Source organism: Carassius gibelio, chromosome B16 (genome assembly GCF_023724105.1).
Source record: "Carassius gibelio isolate Cgi1373 ecotype wild population from Czech Republic chromosome B16, carGib1.2-hapl.c, whole genome shotgun sequence".
NCBI classification, from domain to species: Eukaryota; Metazoa; Chordata; class Actinopteri; order Cypriniformes; family Cyprinidae; genus Carassius; species Carassius gibelio.
Window position 1 is genome coordinate 9,849,634 of NC_068411.1, and position 27,975 is coordinate 9,877,608.

Consider the following 27,975-nt stretch of genomic DNA (forward strand, 5'->3'; position numbering starts at 1 on the left):
GCGATTAATCGCGGTTAATTTTAAAAAAATTGTATATATATATATATATATATATATATATATATATATATATATATATATATATATATATATATATATATATATATATTCTGTGAATGTTCTGGGAGCCATAAATTGTTAGCTGGGTTAAGGCTAAATGTTAAAGCAGCTTGCCATACACGTCTCTGGAGTTAGTGTAGTGAGGTATCAGAGGGCTTTAAGATGTTAATGTCTCGATAGAAACCGCTCGAGGAACACAAGAGTTCCCATCATCATCGCTTCAGTGCGCTGCATCTTTCTCTTTATCCTCATCAACGTCCCCCTGGAAAGTTTTATTTGCGCAAAATCCACCGTTTCAAAAAAAGCATGTTGATTTGTGAATCAGACGTGTGTGTGTGTGTGTGTGTGACTGGAGCATGAGGATCAGATGCGCTGCTCTTCTCTGGAGATATAACCGCGCTGCGCTCGGACTCTCCGTCGCTAGCTTCACCTCTCCTGGCCATGAGCGCGGAGAAGCCAAACTTTCTGTCTCAACCTGAAGTCAAAAATGTCTATTTCTATCGCAATGGGGATCCGTATTATGAGCCCAGGCGTTTGGTGATTAACTCGAAGCGGGTTTCGACCTTCGACACGCTTCTGCGGGAGGTGACCGGCGGCGTGAGGGCTCCGTTCGGCGCGGTCCGCAACATCTACACGCCCAAAACCGGGCACCGGGTCCAGTCCCTGGAGCACCTGCGCAGCGGAGAGCAGTACGTGGCCGCTGGACGAGAGAGGTTCAAGAAGATAGAGTAAGACATCCATACATCCATCTATCTATCTATGTATCGTTTACATACATATAGTTGTTTTCCATATTCCATAATGATAGCAAAGTCACAAAACCTGGGAAATAGCGCAAATTGAAGTTTGGGAATCATGTAGAGATTCATCATAGGATGCAATGCTGGGGGAATTTACTTTAAAAAGTAATGCATTACAACATTGCTTTACTCCCTAACAAAACTAATTAGAGTTACTTTCCATGGAAATTAATGTGTTATATTACTGCTGTGTTAATGTTTAAATCTGGTCAGGGCTTGCTTGTTTGTTAAAAATGTAGATAACAAATTTTACAAATCTAAAATAGTTCACCCGGAAATTACAATTTGCTAAAAATGTCCTCATCCACAGACCTTCCGGATGAGTTTGTTTCTTCATCAGATTTGGAGAAGTTTAGCCTTCCATTACTGTGTCAGCAACGGATGCTCTGCAGTGAATGGGTACCGTCACAATCCACAAAAACAAATTATCTAAACAAATATGTGGCTTTATTTTGATGTGAGAGACAACAGGAGATGCACTTTTTCACTGGAGGAAGCACTATTATAGATTGTGAACGTCTTAATGCTGGATTTGTTTTAGCTTTTGTCTTCTTCAGATGTTCACTGATGGACTGGAGTGCTGTGGATTATTGTGATGTTTTTATCAGCTGTTTGGAATCTCATTCTGACGGCACCCATTCACTGCAGAGCATCCATTGATGAGACACTGATGCAGTGCTACATTTCTATAAACCTGATAAAAAAAAAAAAAAAAAAAAAAAAAACACTTTTCCAAGAGTTCACTTTTGTTGAACTCTTGCTTTAAGCATGAGCTTCTAGATCAACCACAAATGGTTTAACAAAAATTAGTGAAACATTTGATTAGAGCTGTCACTGTTTTATGGCAACTTCACAAAGATCTTTTTCAATTCTGAAAAAAAATAAATAAATAAATAAATTTTGCTCACTTTCTAGTTATTTACAGATAGGAACCAGGAAGAAAAAAATGCTTCAGCCCAATGGAGTGGTAAGAACAAATATTTATTTATGTCTCAAATCTCTGTATGTGTGTATACAGTATAACTCCTATATAAAACACTGTTAATCGCATTAACTAAGAACATCACAAACACTGAGTGTAGCAGTCAATCACTGCACTAGTTTGTCGGGTGTATATGTTCATCCACACGTCCTTCGGGGAACTGAACCAGAGCACTGAAGGATGACAGTCGAGCACAGGAGGTCCAGACACTGGCAAACAAAGCCAGTGATTTAAGAGCATGTTTTTCAGCACACAAGTTATATGTTTAAAGGAATCCTGGAGTATTAGTGTGCTAGTTCAGCATATCGCACCTGCTTTAACGTTCAAGAAAGACTACCTGAGCGAGGTGTCATGTTTAGACACACCGTCTGTGTTCTCGTCTGGAAAGAATCACTTTGTTGTGGGCTCATTTGGCAATTAATTATTAACCTGTGAATTATTATCCACCTCCTTGGATGCATATTTATGTCAAGAGTGCAAACAAAGCCTGTGGAGACCGTCTGAATGTCACTTCATATACTCCCTCAGAACTCAAGACTAGTTAAAGAAGAGAGGAGTGAAAAGAAAGAAAGAAAACCAGAACGGGGACTTTTTTTTACGACAGTCTTAACATTTTATGAACTCTCTTAGGCAAAGAAAGAGCATCGTCACACCTGCTCAGATCCCACTTTACTATTGTGCTGAACTAAAGGGCTGTTGCCATGGTTATTAGTGAAACAATGTCCTAATCATCATTAGTCAAGACTGATCGGGTTCTTTTATTTACCACGAGGGCCACACTTTGTTTCCACTGGCTCCTTATTGTCTCAATTAGAGCGGCCGCTTTGGTTTGGCAGCGTGCCAAAGATGCGCTGTCTCTCTGCTCTGTACACAGGCGTCCCGCGGGGTTACCAGTGCACACGGCAGGGGCCAGAGAGACACCGAAACACTAGATGAGAGCAGCTGTGTGTCTGAACTGAGCAGTGCCCTCACTTAAACACACTGGTTAATCGTACTCACGTCTGACCCTGAGAGCGACAGAGCTGAGCTCACATTTCATGTCTCAAGGCATGTTTTCTGCTGACTGGAATGCAGTTTCATATTTATTGATTTGTTGAAAAGTAATGCAATAATTGTAGTAAAAAAAAAAAAAAAAAAAGATTAACAAAGCTGAACAGTTATTTTAATATTTTTATTTTAAGCACCATGTGAAATTTGGTAGTATGTCAAGAATGCAATGATTCTGAAAATATCATTTGCAACTAAATGAACATGTATTATAGTTTACATTTATATTAATTGCTATTTGCTGAACCTCAGAGTGATTATGTTTTTTATCCAGTTAGATAGGACCATTTGTACTGAGCCATTACTACCTTTAACTGAAAATTGAGTGTTTCCTATTGTCATTCTGCATTATTGACACTATTTTCCTATTTAATACTGTAAAGCTGCTTTGACACAATCTGTATTGTTAAGAGTGTAATGCAAATAAGGTGACTTGAGTTGACCAGCTGCTTTCTAGCTTGGTCATCAATCCCAAGAAGTCCAAGGTCCCCCAAGCAACTGCCCTGTGAACCCACTTCTGCAAACCAAGATCCCAAGACTTATATCCTTCCTGTAGGCACTCAAGAAACAACTCCTAACATTTCTGAAGCTTACTCTCATGTGCTTCTTCTATCCTCTCTTCCCAGAGTAGTGTCAGCTTGATAAGTACTGTACCACCTCCTTGGTAACCTTCAGCCAGGGCACAATATCTTGTCTGAGACTTGTATGGGTTGTGTCTTCTGGGAATCTGAGCTGCTTCCTAAGGTCTGCCTGCATCTCCCTGTCATTTGCCTTGGACAGTACTCCTTTATCACCTTCCCTCACACATTTGACCTATCTGGCCTGTTTAGTCATGGCTGCAGACTTAAAGTGCGAGTAAATTTTTTAGTCTTAGTTTTTGCCTTGATAATAGAAAAAAATGAGCTAGGCATCACGTATGACAGTCAAAAATGGGATATGAGCTACAAAATGACCAGATCCAGGTGGTACAGTACTTATCCAGTTGACAGCACTCTGGGAACAGAGGATAGAAGAAGCACATGGGTGTAAGTGTCAGAAATATTAGGAGTTGATTGCTGAGTGCCTACAGGAAGTATATAAGTCTTGGAATCTGCTGGTGTAGGTTTGCTGCATGGGTTTTGCAGGGCAGTTGCGTTGGAGCACCCTTGGACTTCTTAGCATTGATGACCAGGCTTGGAAAGAGGCTTTTGCCATAGCAGGCCCTAAACTATGGAGTTGCTACCAGTATAAATCCAAACTATGCAATCTTTCTCTATTTTCAGGTTAAAGCTAAAAAATGATTTATTTACTGTGGCTTTTCAGAATTAACGACTTATTGTATTTTGTGTATTTTATTGTATTGATTGCAATTTGTTTGAATTGATGTACTGATTATAACGGCACTTTGGTCAACCTTGGGTTATTTAAAAATGTGCTTTATACATAAACAAATAATAAATAAATGCATGAATGAATAAATCCCAGTGGATATAGATCAAAAGGAAAAAGCAGTATCAGAACCAGTATACATGAATTTGGAAGTCGAGAGTGTTGGTGGAATTGGATGCATTAAAACATCTCTATCATGTGTTTACATGTATTTGTAATTACATGTACACATTTATAAGGACAAAGTTGCAAGTGCAGCGATCGTTTATGTACAGAGTCTATTTTTGCTGTGCTGCATGCGCTGAATTAAAGTGACAGCACATTGTAAGCGGGAAAAATTATCATGGATTGACACGGAAATGCAGTAATTTCACAATAAATGTATACTAATTAAAGCCTACTGTGTTTCACACTTAACACATGGGCTTTGGCTAAGTTTAAAACAAGAAAAAAAGCACCTTTACATAAACAAGGGAACGTGATGCACTTTTATGACAAAAAAATATAATAAAACAACAATACACAAAAACTCTCGTAGGACACACACACACACATGCACACACACAAGGGGAAATTAATCAAAACAGTAGTTTCCTTGGTATGTCACTACACAGTTTCCTTGCGATCTTCCTTGTGATTTTTTTTTTTTCAGTTAGGTAAAAAACAATTAAAATCACTTATAAACCCAACAAAGGAAAGCTTAAAATATCTCCACTTACTGCTATGAATATGATATTTACCCATAAGAATAACCATATTGACTAAATACAATACTGATGAATCTAAAATTTCCATATAAAAGAGGATGTGTGGCAAAGTGAGATTAGGGATATTATCTTAATATTATCTTATCTTAAGTAACAGCCAATTATGTAACTCAGACCAAAAACTACTGGCCACGGGATTCTGCTGCTTCAAGTCGAGGGCGCCTAAAGATTTAAATGCAAAATGCACGAAAATCGACTGTTTGTGTCAGTGGTGTTTTCATTTTAAATATTTGCAATAGCCTATCAGAAAACTAGGCTAAATGTTGTGTTTAAATGTTTTGCCGCTTGCTTGAGCAGCTTATTATACAAACCTAGAAGTCAAATGCATGAATAATACATTGTTTATAGTTATTGAGTTTAAACTAATGTCTGTGAAAGATTGTCACTGTCCTGTGATAAAAGAGTAGCAATCCTGAAAAATTGTGTTTACACGTTTTGAAATCAAAATAATGAACAAATGTTGTTTTTGTGGACTAAACAGCCGCAGATCAGTAGTGGACTGCAAACGCGTCCTGTGTGAAAGCACAATGAGTCCGTGCTGCTACTGCACCACATACGTAACGCACACGGACTGCTTACGCACTGCAGATGGAGGATGTGTGAAACAGGTGTGAACGTCCATGGAGAACAACAGTGCTGGATGATCAGAGGATCCTCTCCATGGTAAAGAAAAACCCTTTCACCACATCCAGCCAAGAGAAGAACACTCTCCAGGAGGCAGACATTTCTCTGTCAAAGTCTACAATCAAGAGAAGACTTCACCAGAACAAACAAAGAGGCTTCACCACAAGCTGCAAAACAAGCCAGATTAGACTTTGCCAAAAAACATTTAAAAACATCCAGAGGACTTCTGGAAAAGCATTATTTGCACGGCTAAAATTAAAGGGGGGGGTGAAATGCTCGTTTTCACTCAATATCCTGTTAATCTTGAGTACCTATAGAGTAGTACTGCATCCTTCATAACTCCAAAAAGTCTTTATTTTTATTATATTTATAAGAGAAAGATAGTCTGTACCGATTTTTCCCGGAAAAACAGACTAGAAACAAACTAGAGGCGTGACGTGTGGGCGGAGCTAAAGAATCACGAGCGCCAGTAGGCTTTTGAGTTGAGAGCATGTGGAAGCTGTGACACAAGCAAGTTCCACTTTATGTCGTCTTTTTTTTAAATTTTTTTTTTAAGCTGTACATGTGGAAAGTGCAGTTTGATGACAACATCACATGTTGTTTACTTGATGTGCTTACGCGCCGATAGCTAAGTTAACAACACAGAGATATTTGAAGCAGTTTTACTCACCGCATGTGGTTCCAACACACGATCGTGACCCTTTTCCGTTGGGACTGCATTATCCTTAAGAAATAAACAATGTGCAATCCGAAATGCAGGGAACAAACAAAAACACTTGCACAACTCCGTTGATGCTCTGTAAAAATAAACTCCATCCACTGGTCCCTTAATGCTGTTTCTCTTTTGGTAATCTGTGCAGGGTTGTCTTGCCCTGGCAACCAAAAACACACTTCTTTTGTGACATTTGGCGACGCTCTGGCTCTGATCAGTGAAGTCTGTTGTGCTCTCAGTGCTCTGCTATACGGGAGCGCGCGCTCTTCCGGCAGAAGTGACTCAGGATCCATATAAGGAAATTCCGCTCCATCTAACGTCACACAGAGCCATACTCGAAAAAAACTTTTCGAAACTTGTGACAAACCGGAAGAGGTTTTTTTGGAACAGAAATACTCCTTCAAACGTACAACTTAATTTTTGAAACTTTGTCCATGTTTAGCATGGGAATCCAACTCTTTAACAGTGTAAAAATCTCAGTATGCATGAAATAGCATTTCACCCCCACCTTTAAGATCCACCTGTACCAGAAGGATTGGAAAAGTAGAAAAGGATATTACCCAAAACATACAAGCAACCCATGAGTTTTTGAAAGTAAATAGTGGATTATTCTGCAGTGACCGGGTCAATCTCATGATCTCAACCGGATTGAGCAGCACTTCACTCGCTGAAGACAAAACTAAAAGCAGAAAGACCCACAAACAAACATTGCTTATTTAAAGGAATGCTTAAATTCTGCTCTTCAATCACATCTTGATTGTTTTATTTCAAATCCATTGTAGCGGTGTATAAAGGCAAAAGCACTAAAACTCAGTCTGTGTCTGAATACTTTTTGTTGTGTCTGAATACATATTTTGTTGGACCTGACTGTATATACAGTATAATGTTTATATAATTATAAAGTTGATTTCAGATTATCATGAGCAGATTAAAACTGTTAATGTCGTGTGTACAACGCATTTATGTTTTGTTTGAACTGGATGTTTGTCAGCTGTAGTTCTTTCTAGAAAGCCTCTGCAGATCCTCACCTCCTATTTTTCCCTGTGTGTAGCTGAAACCTGTTCCTCAGAGTCGTGTGATTGTATCTGCCAGATTCCTGAAGCCCATCAAAGAACCCTGTGCAATATTGTAAGTACTATTTATTTATTTATTTATTTCATTATACTGACACTTTTCTCGACAAACTTAATAACTTCATGCAGTAATGCTGCAGATTTAATCAAATATTTCTGTGGGACACTAAAAAGCTTAAAGGTGCCATAGATTGCAAAAATCACTTTTATAAGGTGTTTGAACACAGTTGTGTGGCCACAGTGTGTGAAAACAACCAGCCTATAATGGTAAAATTCCACTCACTTATTGTTTTATAATCTAAAAAATCATAAACAGTCTCTCTACATAAGCAGTTCCAGACTATGAAGTCTGGTGAAAGTCCCGCCCATTTGTGACACTCTCTGCCCTATTAGCACATACGCATCAGTTAGAACCAACGAACATGAGCCCCTTTCACACTGCCATTCTGGCAAATACAGGGGTAAAGTGTTCCGGCAATTGTTCCCGGGTCGCTAGATTTTGCACTTTCACACTGCCAGTGATGACCCGGGATATGTGCATGCTTTCACACACAACCCGTAAAGATCCCATAACGACATGTGACATCAGGGCGTGACGTGTAATGTATGAGTCAAAAACATTAGGCACATTATACTTTCACTGAAGCAAGCGAACGATCTCGGCGTCAGCGCAGAAAGTGAGGAACTATCTGATCTCTGCTTCATTACAGTTTGCACATATTTTTTAGTCGCGAACGTTGATCTTCCTTCAAAACAGCCGGTAAAAGAGTTGCGCGATAATGCACGTCATCACTTCGACACAGAATTAGATCTGGCTTTTGTTCACACAGCGCTTGTCCCGGGTTGAATCTGCTAATGTTACTAGGTCCCTGACCTGGGTTCAATGCCGGAATCAATCCCGGGACGTGTTTGCTTTCACACAGAAGGCGACCCGGCAATGTTCCGGCAATATGACGGGTCCGACGTGCAGTGTGAAATGGGCTATAGAAGTATCCATATACCGCTGAGGAAATGGTGGTTCCCTTTCATTTTCGAAGGAAAGAAAAATGGAAAAGTCTTATACATTGATATCCAGTATCGTGAGAACACTATATATTAATTTTTATATATATATATATATATATATATATATATATATATATATATATATATATATATATATATATATATATATATTGTCACGATACTGGAATTTCCAACTTCGATGCGATACTGTGAAAAATATTGATATATTATTCTATTGAATATAAATATATATTAAAAAAAATTTTCAGTACTGTTAATAGAATGTTTGTACAAAGTAATCTGGTTTTTAATAATGTTTTTAAAATATTAGCACAAAAACATTATCTATGTGTCAGGTGTATGGAGCCAAAAGAGTCTCAATAAAGATAAATGCACACACTACATTCACATATACACACGGGATTCATACATGCACACACATGATTCATGAATACACACACAGGATACACAAATGTGCACAAAATTTACAAATGCACACACAAAATTTAAAAAGCACAGAAGATTCACAAATACATACAAAATTCAGAAATGCACACAAAATTCAGAAATACACACACAATTCAGAAATGCAAACAACATTTACAAATGCACTCAAGATTCACAAATGCACAGAACAAGATTCAGAAATGTATTTCTGATGCACACACACATATATCTTGATTTACAAACTGCTTGCGGTCTGTGAACTTCACTGCATTTGTGTGTGAATTTTGAGACTCCTCTGACTTGGCTGACACACAAATGCATGGAATGATCAGCAACCAATCAGATGTCTCCCTTATTTTAGCCAATCACAAGAACGCACTCCACGTGGTTTTTTACTTATAAGCCAATCACATGAACGCGTTCACACAGCCTATTTATGAAATTGTATGGAAATACAGATGTTTAGATTACAATTCAGGTTTATTTTTTATTATTTTTTACAAAATATAAATGTAAAAATGTCTCAATACATATAGCCCAGACTGTGACTGCAGAAAAAAAGTTAACCATGGATTCATAAATTTGCAATAGGCAATTATTTCATTTTATTGAAATATTTTAATGAAAGTAAAAAAAAAATTTGAATATTTTAAGTATATCTAAATATTCTTTTGGATGCAATATAGAAGTCACTTTAATTATAATATTCGGTCCCTACATGAAGAGAGAGTCAGTGGTCAGTGGTAAGTAAACAATCCCCCACGTGGGGTGCATTCTTGTGATTGGCTCAAACAAGGGAGATATCTGATTGGTTGCAGATCATTCCCTGTTTAAAAAAAGGCATTTGTGTGTCAAGCCAAGTCAGAGGAGTTTCAAAATTCAAAAAGTTCACAGACCGCAAGCAGTTTGTAAATCAAGATGTATGTGTGTGTGCATCAGAAATACATTTCTGAATCTTGTCCTGTGCATTTGTGAATCTTGAGTGCATTTGTAAATGTTGTTTGCATTTCTGAATTGTGTGTGTATTTCTGAATTTTGTGTGCATTTCTGAATTTTGTAAGCATTTGTGAATCTTCTGTGCTTTTTAAATTTTGTGTGTGCATTTGTGAATTTTGTACGCATTTGTGTATCCTGTGTGTGTATTCATGAATCATGTGTGTGCATGTTTGAATCCTATGTGTGCATATGTGAATGTAGTGTGTGCATTTATCTTTATTGATACTCTTTTGGCTCCATACAGGTGGACGTTCATCTAACATTTTTTAAAGGCAGCTTCCATTTGCTGTTGAAGTGCAAACAGCCATAGATTCTATTTACACTATGTTAAAATAGCAGATAATAAATGTTTTTCCGATGTGATATGAGATTTGAAAAGGGAGTAAAAATGTTTGTCAAGAGGTGGAGTCAAACTCGGGTTGATCACTTCAAAAAGACCAAGACATGCACTTTACTATCCACACTACTGCAGCTGTTTGTTGTTATTCATCTTTTTATTATGTTGACTATCCCAATCACACATTGGTGGCCAGAGTTAGTGTAAATAGCCTCTGGCAATAAGGTGTGTGCCTGTGTGTTTCTCAGTGTTGTGGCAAATGGAGATGTCTTGAACCCAGCGGTGAGATTGTTGATTCCTAGCCGTGTGATTGGCCAGTTTGAGCGGATTCTGGAGATGGTCACTGAGAAAATGGGCCTGCGAATCATCGGGGGTGTGCAGAGGTATGCAAGCACAAGAAATTAACAAAGTTATTTACTTAATGAAAGTAACAATGAAGTGAAATTAATTCATATTTGTGCTCAAAGCATTTTTAAATCTGATCATATGCTGGTCATGAGCTAGTTACGAAAATTAACATTGTATTTATTGTAGTAAAAGTGTAGTAACCATGTTTTTGGCATATCGATTACCACATTGTAGTTTTACTGCAAATGCCATGGGTAAACTATAGTTTAGTCCTTATTTTATTTATTTTATACTTCTGTGTTGAACCTACGCAATAGCTACACCATAGGCAATATGTAGTATGGCGTAGCCTGACGTGCACATCTCCAAAAATCTAACAGCACATAAATTCTACGCAGAGTGCAAGTGCTGAAAACTGATGCATTTTTATGTTGACTTCATCACCATGGAGATTTAATAGGCCTGTATTGGGCCACCTGGGTGCCAGCAGGACCTCGAGTGCTAATGAGGGAGAGACACACACACACACACACACACACACACACATGTGCTTCACTCCCAGAAGGCTCTCTTCGAGGAGGAAGCCTTCACCAGCATTCCTCACAGTGCCGGCCCCACTTCCGCCGAGGTGGAACAATGGCTGCGCTCGTGGCCTGCTGATAAACAGGTTGAAACCACAGAATAGCAGGCTTGATGAACGCTTTCTGTGGAGTAAGCCACCACCTCCACACTTGAGCATGCCTTTCTACCCTGACCTCCACAGCAAGGTGTTGAGGTTGTGGGCAAGACCCTTCTCGGCCCACATCTTCAGTCCCGCCTCCAGTCATTATGTCAACATAGCGGGGCTATGTAATCACGGCTACAGGGTGATGCTCCAGGTCAAACAAAAGCTTGCAAGCATACTGTACTATATCAACTATTGGTTGATATTAGCTCAATCAGAGCAGACAGCAGCCTGGCATCAAGATGTCACATGAAAGAGCTGGGGTTAAGACTAAACACCAAGAAAAGATTGCTTTCTTCAGTACAGAGAACCACTTATCTGGGTGTGGTGTGAGATTCAACCACAATGCAGGCACAACTGTCTCCTCGGATCAAGACGCTCTGTACTGCAGTCGGGAGAGAAAGAGAAGGCCAGTCACTCACTGTCAAACAGTTTCACATACTGCTGGGTCTGATGGCAGTTGTGTCCAACTTGTTTCTAGAATTGAAACACTTTATCCCAGACATAAGAGATTGCCGTGTGTTGATGCACACTGACAACACAGTGGTGGTCTCTTACATAAACCACCATGGAGTTCTGCGTTCACGCCCCTTTACAGGCCGGGGCACCAAATCCTTGTGTGAGCCCAAGGGAAACTCCTCTCACTGAGAGCATCCCTGGGTATCTCAATATGGGAGCATATGACGGCTCTCCATGGAAGACTCCCATTAGGAGGGACCTCCTCTCACAACTGGGGTGGCACCATAGGTAACTCTTGCCCAGAGCTGTGAAAGTTGCGGGTGTAGCCCCCGAGGGGGTACAACTTGTTGCTTCCAGTCTCAGAACCGAAGTTGTTGTGACCATCCTCCGGTCCAGAGCTCCCTCAATGAGGCATCTGTACACCTTGACGTGTAAACTTTTAACTTCTTGGTGCAGAGACCGCCAGCTCGAACCAGTTAACTGAACAGTTGGTACAGTGCTGGGGTTCCTGCAGGCCTGATTCTCCACAGGGTTGACCCACTCCACCTTAAGAGTTTATATGGCGGATATTCTCTTTAAATGTACTTTCGAGCCTATTGAGAATGAGGAGTTGTCGTCATAGCACAAAGCCCCTCCCTCGATATCACGGTCTTCGCCATGTTAGCAGGATACCGGCGGTGAAACAGGATTGTTTACATGTGTTGTTAACTCGGTAGTAGAGGAGGTTCTCGCAATTCTGCACTTTTTTACCATGCCTGGAAGTTACTACTGCATTAAAAACTGTTCCAGTACCTCTCACGATACATATGGAAAACATAGGAACAATGGAATACAGTTTTTTTTTTAGGTTACACCAAGCGCAAAACAGCGGTATTTGGAGAAGCTCTCAAGCATCCAAAATATACCCATACGAGCTCCCTGCAGCAGCACAGAGACCTGGACCATTTACCTCCATGCACACATATTGACATTGGGAATTATATTGTTTTTGGTTTAAGTTACTACACAATGCAGGAGTTTAAAAGCCACAAGTCTTTGGAAAATTACAAGTCTTTCTGCTGTGGCTGGGTCCATCTACAGCAGGTGATGAAAACAGCATTGTACTGGCCAAAGTAAGTTTATTCACATGCGTTTTAGTGTATTGTAATTACATTGCATTTAGAATGCACTTCTTGACCAAAATGACAAAGTAATTAACTGCGACTGTTTCGTAAACACTAGATTGTAACGAGATGTTCAATGTATACGAACGTTTCCAACATGTAGGCTAAAGCTGTGTATGTTTAGTTATTATTTGATTTTAGCCCGATGACACATACTGTACCAGGTTTTTGTGTTGGGGGCTGCAAAGTGGACAAACCAGTTCTGGGTTAGCTAGGGTAGTTAAATGTGTGATTGCAAGATGTCCTGGTTAGATTAAAGCCATTAACAGCGTGAATGCAAGGTGACTTACATCGTAAACAATATAATTCACAATGTCCATATGTGTGCACAGAGGTAAATTGTTCAGGTCTCTGTGCCACTGCAGGGGGAGCTCGTATGGGTCGATATTTTGGATGCCTGAGACCTTCTCCAAAAACTTGGTGTGAGTTTGTTCCTGTAAGGTCCCCTTTCTTTCGCCTTATGTTTTTGCATTGCTTTACTTTCTTCCTTTTCTTTCTCGTATACGTATATCCGTCTCGATCTGTTCCACCGACAAAATAAATGCGCACAAATTAAAGATCTCTGAAATGTTTAGTCACGCCTCTGTGAAGTTCTGAAGGCATTGCTCCTGGCAACCGATAGCGTATCCTGCAAACATGGCCGATCGGCTCAGACCCCTCCCAAATCAACCCAAATCGGCACGTGACTCCTCACTCTCAATAGAGGAGATATATGATCGTCATCTTACTATTAAGACCAACTTTATTCTGTTGATTTCTTCTCTTAAGAGAGTTTGAGATCTCCAGGCCCTCTCAGTGGTCCCATCTTAGTCTTTGTGCCTGATCTGGCCAAAGCATTTCTCTGCCCTAGAGAGGGTTATTTACCTAAAGTTCCTTCCTCTACACCACAGCCTGTCATACTCCAGGCCTTCTGTCCTCATCCCTTTCGGGAGCCTGACCAGCAGAAGTTTAACTGGATGTGTTCAGTGCTTGCAGTGGACACATACATCCACAGAGATGCCCTGTGGAGAAGGGTGGACCAACTTCCTAGTGTGCTATGGTCCCCCCAAGGGAGGTCTTCCTGCTACTAAACAGACCCTCAGCAGGTGGATAGTGGATGCCATTTGTATTTCTTATGAGTCCTCTGATCTCCCCTCGCCCTTGGGGGTCAAGGCTCACTCTACAAGAAGTGTGGTGGCCTCCAAGGTCTTTCTGGCAGGTGTTTCTATGCAGGACATCTGCAAAGCTGTGGGTTGGTCCACGCCCCTAACGTTTGTCAGGTTCTGTGGCCTCGATATGTGAGCCACTTTGGGCTCTTTTGTTCTCTCACCCTGGCTGTGCCCATTCACCCTAAGCAGAGGTTTGAAAGTCTGGCGGCCTGGGCATACTCGCTCCCATTGCGTTTCGATGCAGCTTGACTTCCTGAGGGGAAACGTTTCTAGGTTGCGCATGAAACCATGGTTTCCCTGTGTGAACAAGATGCTGCTTCTCTGTGCCATACTACCAGCATCCCTGTGAGTTCTCACTTAATTTTCCAGAAGCTACTGCTGTATCCACCACACATGTTTTTAAGCTTCCTGGTTGCTACGTCACCCGTGACATCTTTCCCATTCATTGTACTGATTACACATGTGATTCACAGAGTTGTGATGCTTATGAGGTATTCCCATAGTGTTTTGAAGCAGCGTCTCATTCCCTAAGGGGAACCATGGTTGCATGCGTTACCTAGAGACATTTTTGGTTTAATTTGTAGTAAAACCATGGTTAATTTTCGTAAGGGTTACGCTGTTCCTGAACTGGAGCTAGTTGCTTAGGACCAGTTAAAACCAGCTCAATGTCATGATTCTGCCCTCGTGTCATTGATTTTTCCTAGTCTTGAGGCAGGATCATGACAGACCCGTGTTTTGTGTACAAGCGCATGGCCTTGTCTTTGGGCCATGTGCTTGTGTTGTCTCGTTCCCTTGCCCCGCCCCCCTTGTTAACCTAGTCGTGTCTTGATTGTCCTATCTGTAACACCTGTCGTGTCTTGATTAGTACCCCTATTTAGATCTCCTAGTGTGCTCTGTCTTGCGTCGGTTCATTGTCATTGTGATTGTACCTGTGATTGTGATTGTTCCACTCTGTGATTGTTCCTTAAGAAGTGTTTGTATTACCGTGAGTGTTTGTTTATAGCTAGTATTTAGAGTCCTTGTTTATCTTGTTAGTCCAGTCCTGTTTTAGTTATTTAGTCTTTACCTTGCTCCGTGTTTTCCCCCTCGTGGGTTTTGTTTTCCCCTTTTTGTAATAAACCCTTTGTTTGAGAGTCCCTGTCTGCACCTGAGTTCCTCCCTTACCAAGAACCTGACACTCAAACCAGCAGCCATGCTTCAAAACATACCTAACCAGCATATGCTGTTAACTCTTACTGTTTGCAGGTGATATGTGCACCTGTAACCGTATTGCTTTTAGGGATAATTCCTAGGGTACAGTGATTTAAAAAAAAAAAAAAACTTTTTGATTTACTTTCATTATTGTGGTTCTCCAGGACACATTGTAAAAGTCTGAAATGCTCATGAAAAGTCATTTGGATGATAAGTAGCCTTTTCTCATTAGGGAAAAGGAAGCATTTCTGTATAACCTGAGCTGTATTTACCCATCTTCTCTTACAGCCTGTACACCTTTGAAGGGACTCTCGTTATGGATGGAAAGGAGTTAGAAAACGGACAGTTTTACGTCGCTGTTGGCAGAGACAAATTCAGAAAGCTTCCATACAGTGACCTACTGTTCAATAAACCCATCGGCATGAAGAGAGTGAACGGGTAAGAGAAAGGCAGCATTTTCACTAAAGATGAAGGATGTTTTCAAACAGAATGTGACCGAATGTGATTTCAGGTCTAAAGCTGCATCATTACCGCCGATATACAAATACAGAAGACAGAATGGAGATGTGAGTACAAAAACATTATAATAGCAAATGTTTGCATTGGGTTTTCAAGTGTTTAATCATTGAATATTGGTGTTGTGAGGTGGGGAACCATCATCTAAGCAAGCCTGAGTGTGGACAGGAGAAGAGCAGTCCTCCGGCGCAGAGCTCTAAAGAGCAGCTGTCCTCTATAGTCAGAGAGATCTCACAGGCCAAACTCATGAACATACGCAAGAAGAGGAGTGGACTCATGGCTTCACAGGAGACTCAGGACAATGGTAAGACATCAGCACATCATCTGAAACCAAGACGTTCATTTGGAACATCTGGCTGTCAAAGCAGGATATAGAGTATATACAATACTGTTTAACCATTTGAGGTCAATCAGATGTTTTTAACATTTCTGAAAGATGCATCTTTTGCTCACCAAGACTGCATGTATTTGGTCAAATACAGTTAAAATTGTGAAATATTATTATTATTTAAAACAGCTGTTTTCTCTGGGAATCTATGTTAAACTGTAATTTATTTCTGTGATCAAAGCTGAATTTTCAGCATCATTCCTCCAGTCTTCAGAGTCACATGATCTTCAGAAATCTGATTTGCTGCTCAAGAAACATTTCTGATTATTATTAATATTGAAAACCGTTTTGGTTCCCAAAAATTTGGGGAAACCATGATACATTTTAATTTTCAGGATTCACAGATAAAGACAAAGTTCAAAAGAGCAGAATTTATTTAAAATACAAATATTTTTAAGATAATAAATGTATTTACTTTTGATAACGATAATGCATAATTGATTAATAAAAGTATTGATTTATTTGACGCTATTATTATTACAATTTTACAATAAGGTCTATTTTGTAAACATTAACATTAAAAATTAGCAATATTTTTTTCAGCATTTATTAACCTTTTTAAAATGATGTTAGTTTAAAGTGCATTTAATTAATATTAAATAACATTTTTTATTAAATACAAATGTTAATTTATGCATTTAGCAGACGCTTTTATCCAAAGCGACTTACAGTGCATTCAGGCTATCAAGTTTTACCAATCATGTGTTCCCAGGGAATCGAACCCCCAACCTTGAGCTTGTTAACACAATGCTCTACCACTTGAGCTACAGGAACATATAAATATACAGATGCATTTTTTAATTATAATATGTGTTATTCTATGTTGAGATTAACATTAAGATTAATAAATGCTGTGAAAGTGTTTTTTCTATTTTTTTATTGTTCGTTTATTTTAACTAATGCCAACAACCAAATAAAGATTTCTGACCTCAAACTTTTAAAACATGCGACTAATTAGAAAGAATTTGCAAAAACTGTATCTTTAGTAGTTTGTCACCGGCCTCTGGCTTGCTGGTGACACTTAATTTCCTGCGATATCGTCGACTTGATTGCATAGATATTATTTAAACTGAACTGAGTTGGATGATGACATCATTGAATTAATTGATGAACTCCCTTTTTGCATTATTGACACACTTTTCCTATTTAATACTGTTCAGTTGCTTTGACTTGTCTTGACCATCTTGTCAACAATGTGACGAAATTAAGTGAAATAAATAGGTTCAATAATACAACACTGTAAGAGATCATAAGGCTCCATCATCTGTGAGCATTTGTGCTGTTTTTTTCATCTTCGGTGATGCGTTTGTGTCTGTAGCCACGCATCAGATTCTCAGCAGCCACTATTGTCTGATAATGGTGATGTAATTCTCTGAACCTTATGTAAGGCACTTCCTTGCGTGACCATAAGATGGCACTGCTGTTCTGTGCGTGTGCTGCTCACGCGTTTGCTGTGGCATGAGAGGGATTACATCATGCTCCTCACCACCATCATCATCATCATCATCATCATGTTTCCTCAGATTGCAGCCGGAGGTGTGCGATCAGCGCCATGCTCCACTGCACATGTCTCGTTCCACAACATCTCACCAAGTGATGACATTTCAGTGCAAAGAGAGCCTCGCAGAGATCACTCGCAACACTATTAGTCACGCTTCAGATTCTGAAAGAAATTTGATTCATACTTAAATTGATGTGGTGAAAAATAAAGATCAGGTATAAGAGGTTTGGCAGTGAGGGGTGTCGCGTAATGAGCAGCGTTTGATCTGGAGCAGGAGCATCCGTGTGTGTGTGTGTGTGAGTGTGTGTGTGTGTGTGTGTGTGTGTGTGTGTGTGTGTGTGTGTCTCTCCCTCATTAGCACTCGAGGTCCTGCTGGTACCCAGGTGGCCCAATACAGGCCTATTAAATCTCCATGGTGATGAAGTCAACAAAAGCACATCTCTTCTCTTCTCCATGCTTCCATTTCTTGAGCCGAGCAGAACCTGTTTCTATGTAAAATCATTCTTACATTATCTGTTGTAATATCATATCTTATACGCAGTGTTGGGAAAAGTTACTTTTAAAAGTAATCCATTACAACATTGGGTTATTTTTTGTCACGTGCTTGGCTTGTTTATATGTGTATTTTTAATAACAAAAATCCCCAAAGTTATGTTTTTAGCCCTTTCACTCAAGAAGTGTGTAAGAAATGAATAAGCCACGGCTGAAGGCAGTGTCTCTGCACTCACTGCTGATGTCTCTCAGCATGCAGACTGGAGAGCAGCTCTCAGTGAATACATGGAAAAACAAAGTCACTTACATTACTTCTTTGTAAAAGTAACTCAGATATTTAATTTTAATTTTAAAAGCTTTACTTTACTAGTTACTTCAAAAAGTAATCCATGTCACTCCCAACACTACTTATAAGCCGTTCTGAAACATACAAACTTTTAGAGAATGGATGTTCAATTAACGATGGAGTCATCTATAAGTAAGCTTTTAAAATGATCTGAACAGGACTATCTGAGTGTTAGGAAAAACCAAATACAATATGTGTTTGTGTGTGTAATTTCTTTAGAAAATATGTTGTGTATGTAATGAATTTTCTAGTATCTGCATGTATCTTGGATTTACTAAATCTTGTTGTCACAGTCATGTGACCTATTTTGCTGGCATCACTTACATCACTTTACTACACAACTCCTCTCACGAGTAAAAGTGTCCATTGAATGCACACATCACAATCTCACTAGAAGTTATAGTTTTCACAGAGCAGAATGTTTTGTGTGTAAAAGCATAGTTTTTTAGCATAAGAATGATTTTACACAGACACTTGTTCATTTAATTTTATAAATGAAGACTGCAATGGCTCTTATTTCCAGGAACATATTCACCAAAGTCACTTTAGGTGGTGATTTAAGTATGACAGAATCAATGACCAAATGGTAACAGTGAGTCAGTTTAACCATATCAAATGGTAAATTAATGAAGTTTCCAATGTCACAAGATAAATGTCTGCGTTTGATTCCTTCATGCAGCATATAGTGTTACAGAACAGGGAGTTTAGTTGCCGTGTATTGCTCTGTGGTGTAATCTTCAGCGTGATTAGTCCTGTATTATAGCAGTGCTCTTGAGTGTCAGGGTTCAGGATCTGTAGAAGTCTGTTATTTGACATCAGAACATAGAGATCTGTGCTGAAATACTGGGTCTAGATTAAAGTAAGTGTTGAAATGACCAGCAAAATTCACGATCTGCTTTTGTTACGATGGGCAGAATCGTTTTAAATGAAAATGAGGTTAAAATGGACCCTGTTTAAAGGTGCACACAGTTATTTTGTGTGTTGCAGTTGTCAATATGGCAGTCTTGTGTTTATACAAAGCAATGCCAAAGTCATGCGTTCCGTTCACAGAGAAAGCAAGAACTGATAAAAATGAAAATATCTGATGCAATGCAAGTCACGTCGGATAAAAGTTTCTTACAGATGTGAAGATTTTCAGCAATGATGGAAAAATGAATTTAGATAAAAATTACAGAGTGAACCTTGTTTGGTTGAAAATAATAATTATGAATGAAATGATTTTTACACATGCATTTAAAATGTGAATGAATCATAGAGACTCAGTAAATCTCAGTCTTAAAGCACCACTCTCAACACAGGCAAAACATTTAGTTGCTCTCGCACTGTTGAATATCTGTCTTTGATAACTAAACCGTCCATTAGAAGGAAACGCCGTGCTGGAATATAAAGCTATGTGCATTCATTTGAATATCAATGATTTGCAGAGGATCTGACACCATTAATGAGGGAGTCTAACAGATGGCACAATTGTTAAGTGAATGTAGGGCAAATCCTCCAATCACATGGCATCATGAAGTCAGAGAGGCTGAGGATGTGTGGATGTGTTTGAGAGAGGCAAGGAGGAATCGTACTCCAGTAATGACAGGGAGGATCAGAGGAGTGTGGAGCGCTGATGGCTTTCACACTTCAGTATCTCAGGGCTCCTGCTGACAATCCATCCACAATACTGTAATAATGCTGAAATAGCCCATTAAGGTGCCTCTCTCTGTGCCTCACTTCACTGAGCAGACCGCACGTGTGTGTGTGTGTGTGTGTGTGTGTGTGTGTGTGTGTGTGTGTCTGAGGTCTTCCAGCTCCTCTGAACAGACTGAGATGTGACAAGTGCTAAAGTCTTGCTCGCTTCTAATTAGATCATGGCCTGCAGTGATGGCAGTAATGTAATATCTGAACCAGAGGCGAGAGACAAGAGAATAAAAGAGGAGCCAGATCCTTCTTTAAATGTACAAATGTCATTTTCTTGTCACACTGTCTTTTCCTCATCCTGTGCGAGATTTTGTTTTCTGTGTCCAATATCAGTGTGATCTCATTAGTATTTGAAGATAGACTACTGGAACACAAAATGTAAGTTTTTTTTTTTTTTTTTTTTTTTTTTTTTTTATAATTACAAATAAAATAGCATTTCTGGTTGCACTTTATTTTACAGTACGTGTACTAGCATGTACTTATAGTGTACTTACAGTGTATTTATCTAAGAAAGTTCTGGTAACACAAGGTAACTAGATAGGGTAGGGTTAGGTTTGGGGTAGGTTCAGGGTTAGTACATAGTTATTACATAGTATGTACATGAGGAACAGGACTGTAAAATAAAGTGTACCGCATTTCTTGTTTATGCCATATAGGCCATTTCTAAAACATAAAGGCATTCAAATAATGTTGATTGTTTTTTTTTGTTTGTTTTTTTTTACCAGGTGAAACTAAGTGTTTGCCAAAACCTGTTAGCATTCCATACTTCAGCTTTAAAATTATTAAAAACATTTGTCATACAAATACATGTAGGTCAATCTATCAGTCCCATCTGGATTTTAAACATAAAATTCTGAAGTAGAAAGACTGAAATTATATTTACTTGTTAAAAAAAGAAACATTAGTCCAATTATTTATTTTCTTTAATTTTTTTTTTCTTTTCATTGTATGAATACTATTAATCTAACATCTGGCCCTCATACCAGACGGGACCCAGCTAAGAATGATTATAATCACAACAAACCTGTATTTAAATAGTGTTTCAAATATAAATGTATACAGTTAAGCCTAGGGCTGGGTTAGCGTTTGCTTTAGGACTGACCCATTGATATATGATACTTCAGAGGGACTTTCACAGAACTGTATGTGAAATCCTTCTGAAAGAGTCTGGTGTGTGTGATTGGCCGAGGCAGGGCCTGTGTGACAGTTGCTGGGCGGAGCTTAGACGGTTGTCTCTGTGGTTTATCTGCCGCTGGTAACAGTGCTCTCATAGGAGTGTCCTGTCTGCCTCTGACAAATCAACAGGAACGCTAGAAAACACTCACGTGAATGAGAGTCAGCACCGATTAACCTGCCCCTGCTTTCTGTACACACTTAGACAAGGAGGAGGTGGTAATCAGTGCCATTTTATGCAGTCCTCTCTCCAAAAGCGGTGGTTTATTTTTGTCAGAACTGGCAAATTGCTTTCCACCAAAAGGCGCTGTGCGCCTTAAGATATTACCCAATTAAGCCCCATTGCAGAGCAATTCGTACTGATTATACAGTGTGAAGGCCATTAAAGACTGAAAATCCTGGCAGTGATATCCATTGTGAGCCAGAATAGCTTGATGTTACTATTATAGGTGAAGAAATTGCTTCTTGAGAGCTGTGCTGTCAGTCAGATGGGCTGCATTAGTGCTCTTCTTTAAGGACATGTCCACACGTACACGGGTATTTTTATAAACTGAGTATTTTCTTCTTCTGTAAAAAAAGAAAAAGAAAAACGTCCACATGAAAACACAAATGCATGCTATGAAGCACTGGAAAGAGCATGCCACGCCAACAGCTGCTGATATTATCTCACAATGAATGGCCAAACCATTTTTTTTTATACCCACGTTCATGTACACAGGGCATAAGACTATCACTATTGATGTATATATACTGTTTTAAATGCTGTGTATTTGTTCTCTGTGTTGAGAACCAGTATATCATAGAGATCTGGGGTCTTATACATCGGGACTAAACAACAATCACTCCCATCTTCTTCTGAATAATGCACATTCTTACATGTATGCATGTATCTGGAAATACTGCCACAGGAGCCAGGAATCATCCGTCTGTTTGCCCTTGTGCTTTATAGAGATATAACAAAGCGCCTCATGTTGAATATGTCTCTTTCATGGTCTGCGTTCTCAATCTGTAATCAGAGACTGAAGGTTACATGCTTACATTGCTGGATATAATGACATATAATTGTGCTGCCACACAGTCAGGGTTTTGTACAAGGCATTTAATGATTAAAACATGGTCTCTGTTGTTACTTTGGTCATTGTTGCATTTCAAGGCTTCCATCTATTTAGAAATCGTGTCTTTGTTGGTTTGTTACAGTGTAATCTTGTGGTATTCCTGTGAAATGGAAAGCTGGTAAATGTCATGTTGTGGCTGAAGGGGTCAGTTTGGTTGAACTCTGTCTTCATGTGTTGTGATGACAGCGTGACACTCGTGTGTTTATGATGCCACGGTACCCTGTGATTAAAAGTGCTTGTTATTCTGGCTGTCAGTGTGTTAAAAGCTGCTTTTGTGTTTGGTGGAAAAGGCATTTCTGCATGTTTGTAAAGTTGCTCATGGCTTCAGAGACTAAAAGTGTAAAGGAGCTGATGAGTTCAATAGCATTTATTCTGTTTTTGTCACTGACACTGTACGTGTAACTGCATTAATGCCATCAGAACAAAAGCAGATCAAACTAGACGATGAATTTTTCATTTTCCTTCCAGTCTCTGATCCTCTGGTCTGTAGATACGGCTCCGGTCTCTCTTTGCACACTTTGCATAATAAGTAGAATTCATTATGATTTCAAACCAAATTACAACCCTTAAAAAAAATAAAAAAACATTCATATCAAAAGTCTCAGCATGTTTGTGTAATGTCACCAATGTCATGCTAATGTTAATTTTAGTTGAGGTGAGGTTATAAGTTTACACACACCTTGAAGAATATGTATGTTTAAGCTGAATTGAATTTTCACCCTATAGAACAAATGTTCAAATATAGTTCAATAAGACAAAATAATAACCAAATGCAATAAATGCAATAAATAAAATGCAAGTGCAGTGCAACTCCAGAGTGTAAAGGTGTTATTAATGTGTCTGTCGTACATATTTCATACACTCTCTGTGTTGATGAGGTTATGAATGTGATTGTTGCCTCTGGAGCTGCACATGTTCTGTCCTCATTTGCATAAGAGCAAAATCATCTAATGCTGGTGATGCCAGGTGCATGTGTACCAATCACATTTGCACATTTTATTACCATATTCTGATGTTTGGCTCGATCACGTCTGCTGTAATTGATCTGCACCAGATTCGTTATGTGTCCCGTGATAAGACTGAAGAATTCATGACGGATCTCTTGCTCTCACGGCGTTTGCTTGGTAACATTATGAAAGAAAAAAAAGAAAAGAAAACAATTTTATAAATATAAAATACAAATCAAAGTGTATATTTAGCATCTTTAGATTTCAGTTCAGTGTTAATTTCGTTGACTAAATATTTTCGTCATTATTTTCGTCACGAATATATTTTTGCGGACGAAAACGAAACGAAAACTAAAATAGAAGGCACTGATGGAGACTAAAACTATGACTAAATTGATTGACATTATCGTCAACGAATAAAGGACGAGACGAAAATAGACTGTGACGAAAATCAAATCAGCAGACGGGAGAGATGCGAGGAATGAGCAAAAGAACCGGCAAAACAGAACAGACTGCATGAGAGAAGAGAACCAATCAGAGCCTGACTTATTGAGACGTGAAGCGAAGGTTTTCAGTTTTTAAATGAGCTCCCGGGAAGACGGCATTCGAAGAGGTGATGTCTAAAAGAGCGACAAAATGTCCACAGCTCACTTCACGTTTGACAACGAACAAAACAAAACAAAGTGTAAAGCACGCGGAGCGCTCATTCTTGGCAAGAACACAACCAATTTGAAAAGACATTTACAGACGAGCCACCCGGACATTTTCTCAAATGTAATTTCACAACGATGTTCTTTTGTTTATTGAGCTAAGCAAAATTGGAATAGTGCAGTGCGTAGATGTTGTAGCATTAAATATTACGAACTGAAAAGTACTGTAAAATAGCCCCTTCTTCAATTTAGATGAGAGCACAATACTAATACGTAATATTATGATACATACATTTGATTAATACCAATGTTTTGTATATTTTATAATGTTGAATTTGTGTTTTATACATTTTGGTTAAGTTTGTTTCCTATACCAGCTGTAAAAAATTGTCTAGTAAATCTGTTATTGATTTTAGTCTTATTTTAGTCGACTAAAATACCAAGCAATTTTAGTCGACTAAAATAAGACTAAAATTAAAACAAATCAGATGACTAAAACTTGACTAAAACTAAAAAGAATTATAGTCAAAAGACAAAGACTAAAACTAAATTAAAATTTTGTGTCAAAATTAACACTGTTTCAGTTTCTCTCAGATCCATATCTGGCTGTGAAATTAAAAGCCTGGTTTCTCCACTTCAGCAGCAGAGGGGTTTGTTCATATTTCCTAAAAATCATAATGAAAATGTGTTTGTTTTCTGTCTGTTGATAATTATTCTGATATATGGAGAAATCCAAAATCTCCTCTGGAAAAACCCTTTAACTCATATATAAACAAAAAAATAATAATAATAAAAAAAAAAAAAAAAACTTGACTGGTTGTTATAAATAACGAATATCATAAAGCATCTTTGAAATAAATGTTAGCCTATTTTAGCTAGTTATCAAAATAACTTTTCTCATTTTCATGTAACTTGATGTACTAAAATAACTGAAATAAAAATGACAACTACGCAGATATATATAATCACAAACTGATTAGAACACCAGTGTTTTCAGCAGCTATAAAATGGTTTAATATGCATGTTATTAAGCAACTAGATAGTATTTATTATAATATGTGAACTGTGTTTAAGAGTTTCTAGCTGTCTTCCCACTGGAACAGGAGTGAAGAGAAGCAGTGTTTAATTAGCAGAGGAATAACGAACAGCAGTCACCGCTTTAATGAAGGCAGCCTTTAAAATGCTGTATTTAATTTGATTCAGCATTTTTATGAGACGAGCCCTTCTCTCAATCACATTTAACTGTTTATTGTTACATTAGCGCTCCTGCTTACAGTCGGGCTTTTGGACTACAGTTAATAAATGTGAACCATTTCCATAAAATATTCAAAGAAGCCCATTATTGCTACGCCGGCTCATCTCCGCTGCTAAACTTCAATCAGTTTTGCATTTGAAACGCATTAAATGCCTGGGTAAAACGCTATCATCTGCACAGCAATATTTTTATAGCCGCTATTGGGGAAAGCTTGGATTTATATGAGGTGCATTAATTCTGCTGTTTAATTATTCTGAGCGTATTGATTTCACACACAATCTTTGGATTTATTACTCATTAAGTATTTAAAACACTCATGTAATTTTCTTGTTTACTAGCGAGTACAATGGTATGACTGTAAATCTCACAAAAATAATTACACGGAAGCGTCGAAAGCTAATGGTCATTTTAACAGCGACTCATTAATTCATGAGAGGTTTTAATAAGAGTGTGATGCACACACATGCTCCATTAAGATCTGAGACTATAGGACTATCTGAAATTTAGTCTATAATGTTGATCAGTGTTGATTTCATCAGTGTTTGTCCTTTTTCTGTCTTTATTAATAGTTTGGAAACAATTACAAATTACTTGTGTGTGTGTGTGTGTGTGTGTGTGTGTGTGTGTGTGTGTGTGCAGATGATGGAGAGGACAGAAGAGCAGAAGATGATGAGAAATCTTCAGCGGTCCAGCAGGTGAGGATCTCTAATACTCTTACTAGACTGTCAGACTCTCAGTCGACACACACGTGTTTCCTTTCATCACTGAGCTCCTCAGAGATCACACACTGATCTGTGATGTTGTTGTTTTAAGGAGGCAGAGGAGGCCAGACCTGATGTAGACGACTCCACCACAACAGAAAGTGAAGCGGCCCACAACACAGAAGAGTCACAGTGTGATGGAGAAGAAGAAGAGGAGAAGAAACCAGAGGATGAAAAGAATGAAGAGGATGGAGAGATAAAGATAGAAGAACCAGAGGCACATGACGACAGTGAAGAGAAGGATGAAGAAGCTGAAGAGGGAGATGAAGAGGAGAAACCAGAGGAAGAAGAGGAGAAGCAGGAGAACACAGAGAAGGAGGGAGAGCTGAATCCAGATCCCAGTGAGGACTGACCGATAAACTGAAGGAGTAGTTCAGCGAGAAACGATCGTCATGTCCTTCAGAGCTTCTCTATCTGCTTCAGAGAGAGACCAGAACATTCCTCAAATATACTCTTTTTGTGAGGAGACGGGAATCATACAGGGTTGAACCATCACTCCTGGGTGAACTCTCCCTTTAGGAGACTTGATTACTGCTACTTTAATCATATTAATCATTTATTGTATTGAGCTTCTAATACTGTCAACATATTTAATAACACAGATCATTTAGCCAGTTAGGATTTCAGAAAATATCTGTTTTCCATTTTGTAACATACCATATTTTCCGGACTATAAGTCACACTTTTTTTCATAGTTTGGCTGGTGCTGTGACTAATAGTCAGGTGCGACTTATTTATCAAAATTAATTTGACATGGACCAAGAGAAAACATTACCGTCTCCAGCCGCGAGAGGGCGCTCTATGTTTTCAGGGAGAGGCTACAGGAGCACTGAGAAGCGTAGAGCGCCCTCTGGCGTCTGGAGACTGTCATGTTTTCTCTTGGTTCTAAATAAATGCGACTTATAGTCCAGTGCGACTTATATGTTTTTTACCTCATCATGACGTATTTTTGGACTGATGTGACTTATACTCAGGTGCGACTTATAGTCCGAAAAATACGGGAATTGTTGTAACAAAGCGAGGACAAGTGCTAATATCTGCTAAACTGATAGGTGTACTGTTTGCTAAAAAATATTTATTTTTAGATACTTTTTGTCAAATAAACCAAATATATGGATTTCTATTTTATCTTTCAGTGTCTGCTCAGTTGTGTAATTTCATTATTGTGAGTTTATCATTTTAACTGACTTGATTAACATCAGTCCTGACGAATAAGCTACGGGCAAATACAGTCGACTGCTTTCACAGATCTGTGTCATTCATTAATGTGTGTGTGTGTGTGTGAGAGAGTGTGTGTGCATCTGCTTGGTTGCTTTTGAGATGTGTTTGTTATATTTTGAATGCAGTGCTTCATTTTGGAACAGATTTTAGGCTCGTTGCATTTTGTGTGTAATTCTTGGATTTGTGTGTAACATTTTGAAAAAAAATAAATAAATAAATAGCCAAAGTTGTAAAAAATGTGAATGAATAAATTAATTAATGTTATGATATTCTAACTATTATTTTATTTATAACATTTCGAATTTCAAACTACACTTGAAGCACACCATATTTTGTAGGAAAAATCTGATTATGCAATTGCACAATCTGTAATTCTGCTTGAGCACTGAAAGGCCAATTTCACATCAGAGTCACTTTGTTCAGGTAAATGTGCTAATGGAAATCTGCTTGGGTTAAGAGTGACTTCAGTGTGAGCCAAAAATTATAATAATGTGACTGCATCTAAAGGAATTCATGCAATTTTCTGTAAGAGAGAAATCTTTGCACACACAGATTTTGCATCAGGTTCAAGTCGGTCATATCAATTCAAAGAGCTTTTGGCTTTAACTTATGTGAGCGAACCTTTATCTGCTTGTCAGTTCATCAGCTAATGAAACACTGATTCCAGGTTTAAGAC

General features: G+C 38.6%; 1 protein-coding gene across 1 annotated transcript; it reads left to right on the top strand.

The window, feature by feature from the left end:
* Nucleotides 1–214: 214 nt before the first annotated feature.
* On the top strand, nucleotides 215–27,166 carry LOC127975446 (doublecortin domain-containing protein 2-like). Its single transcript, XM_052579547.1, has 9 exons — nucleotides 215–788; nucleotides 1,776–1,827; nucleotides 7,412–7,488; nucleotides 10,467–10,601; nucleotides 15,540–15,689; nucleotides 15,763–15,817; nucleotides 15,897–16,071; nucleotides 25,957–26,012; nucleotides 26,131–27,166. The coding sequence occupies exons 1-9, from the start codon at nucleotides 502–504 to the stop codon at nucleotides 26,428–26,430; spliced, it is 1,287 nt and encodes a 428-aa protein (XP_052435507.1). The 5' UTR covers nucleotides 215–501; the 3' UTR covers nucleotides 26,431–27,166.
* The last annotated feature ends 809 nt before the right edge of the window (nucleotides 27,167–27,975 follow it).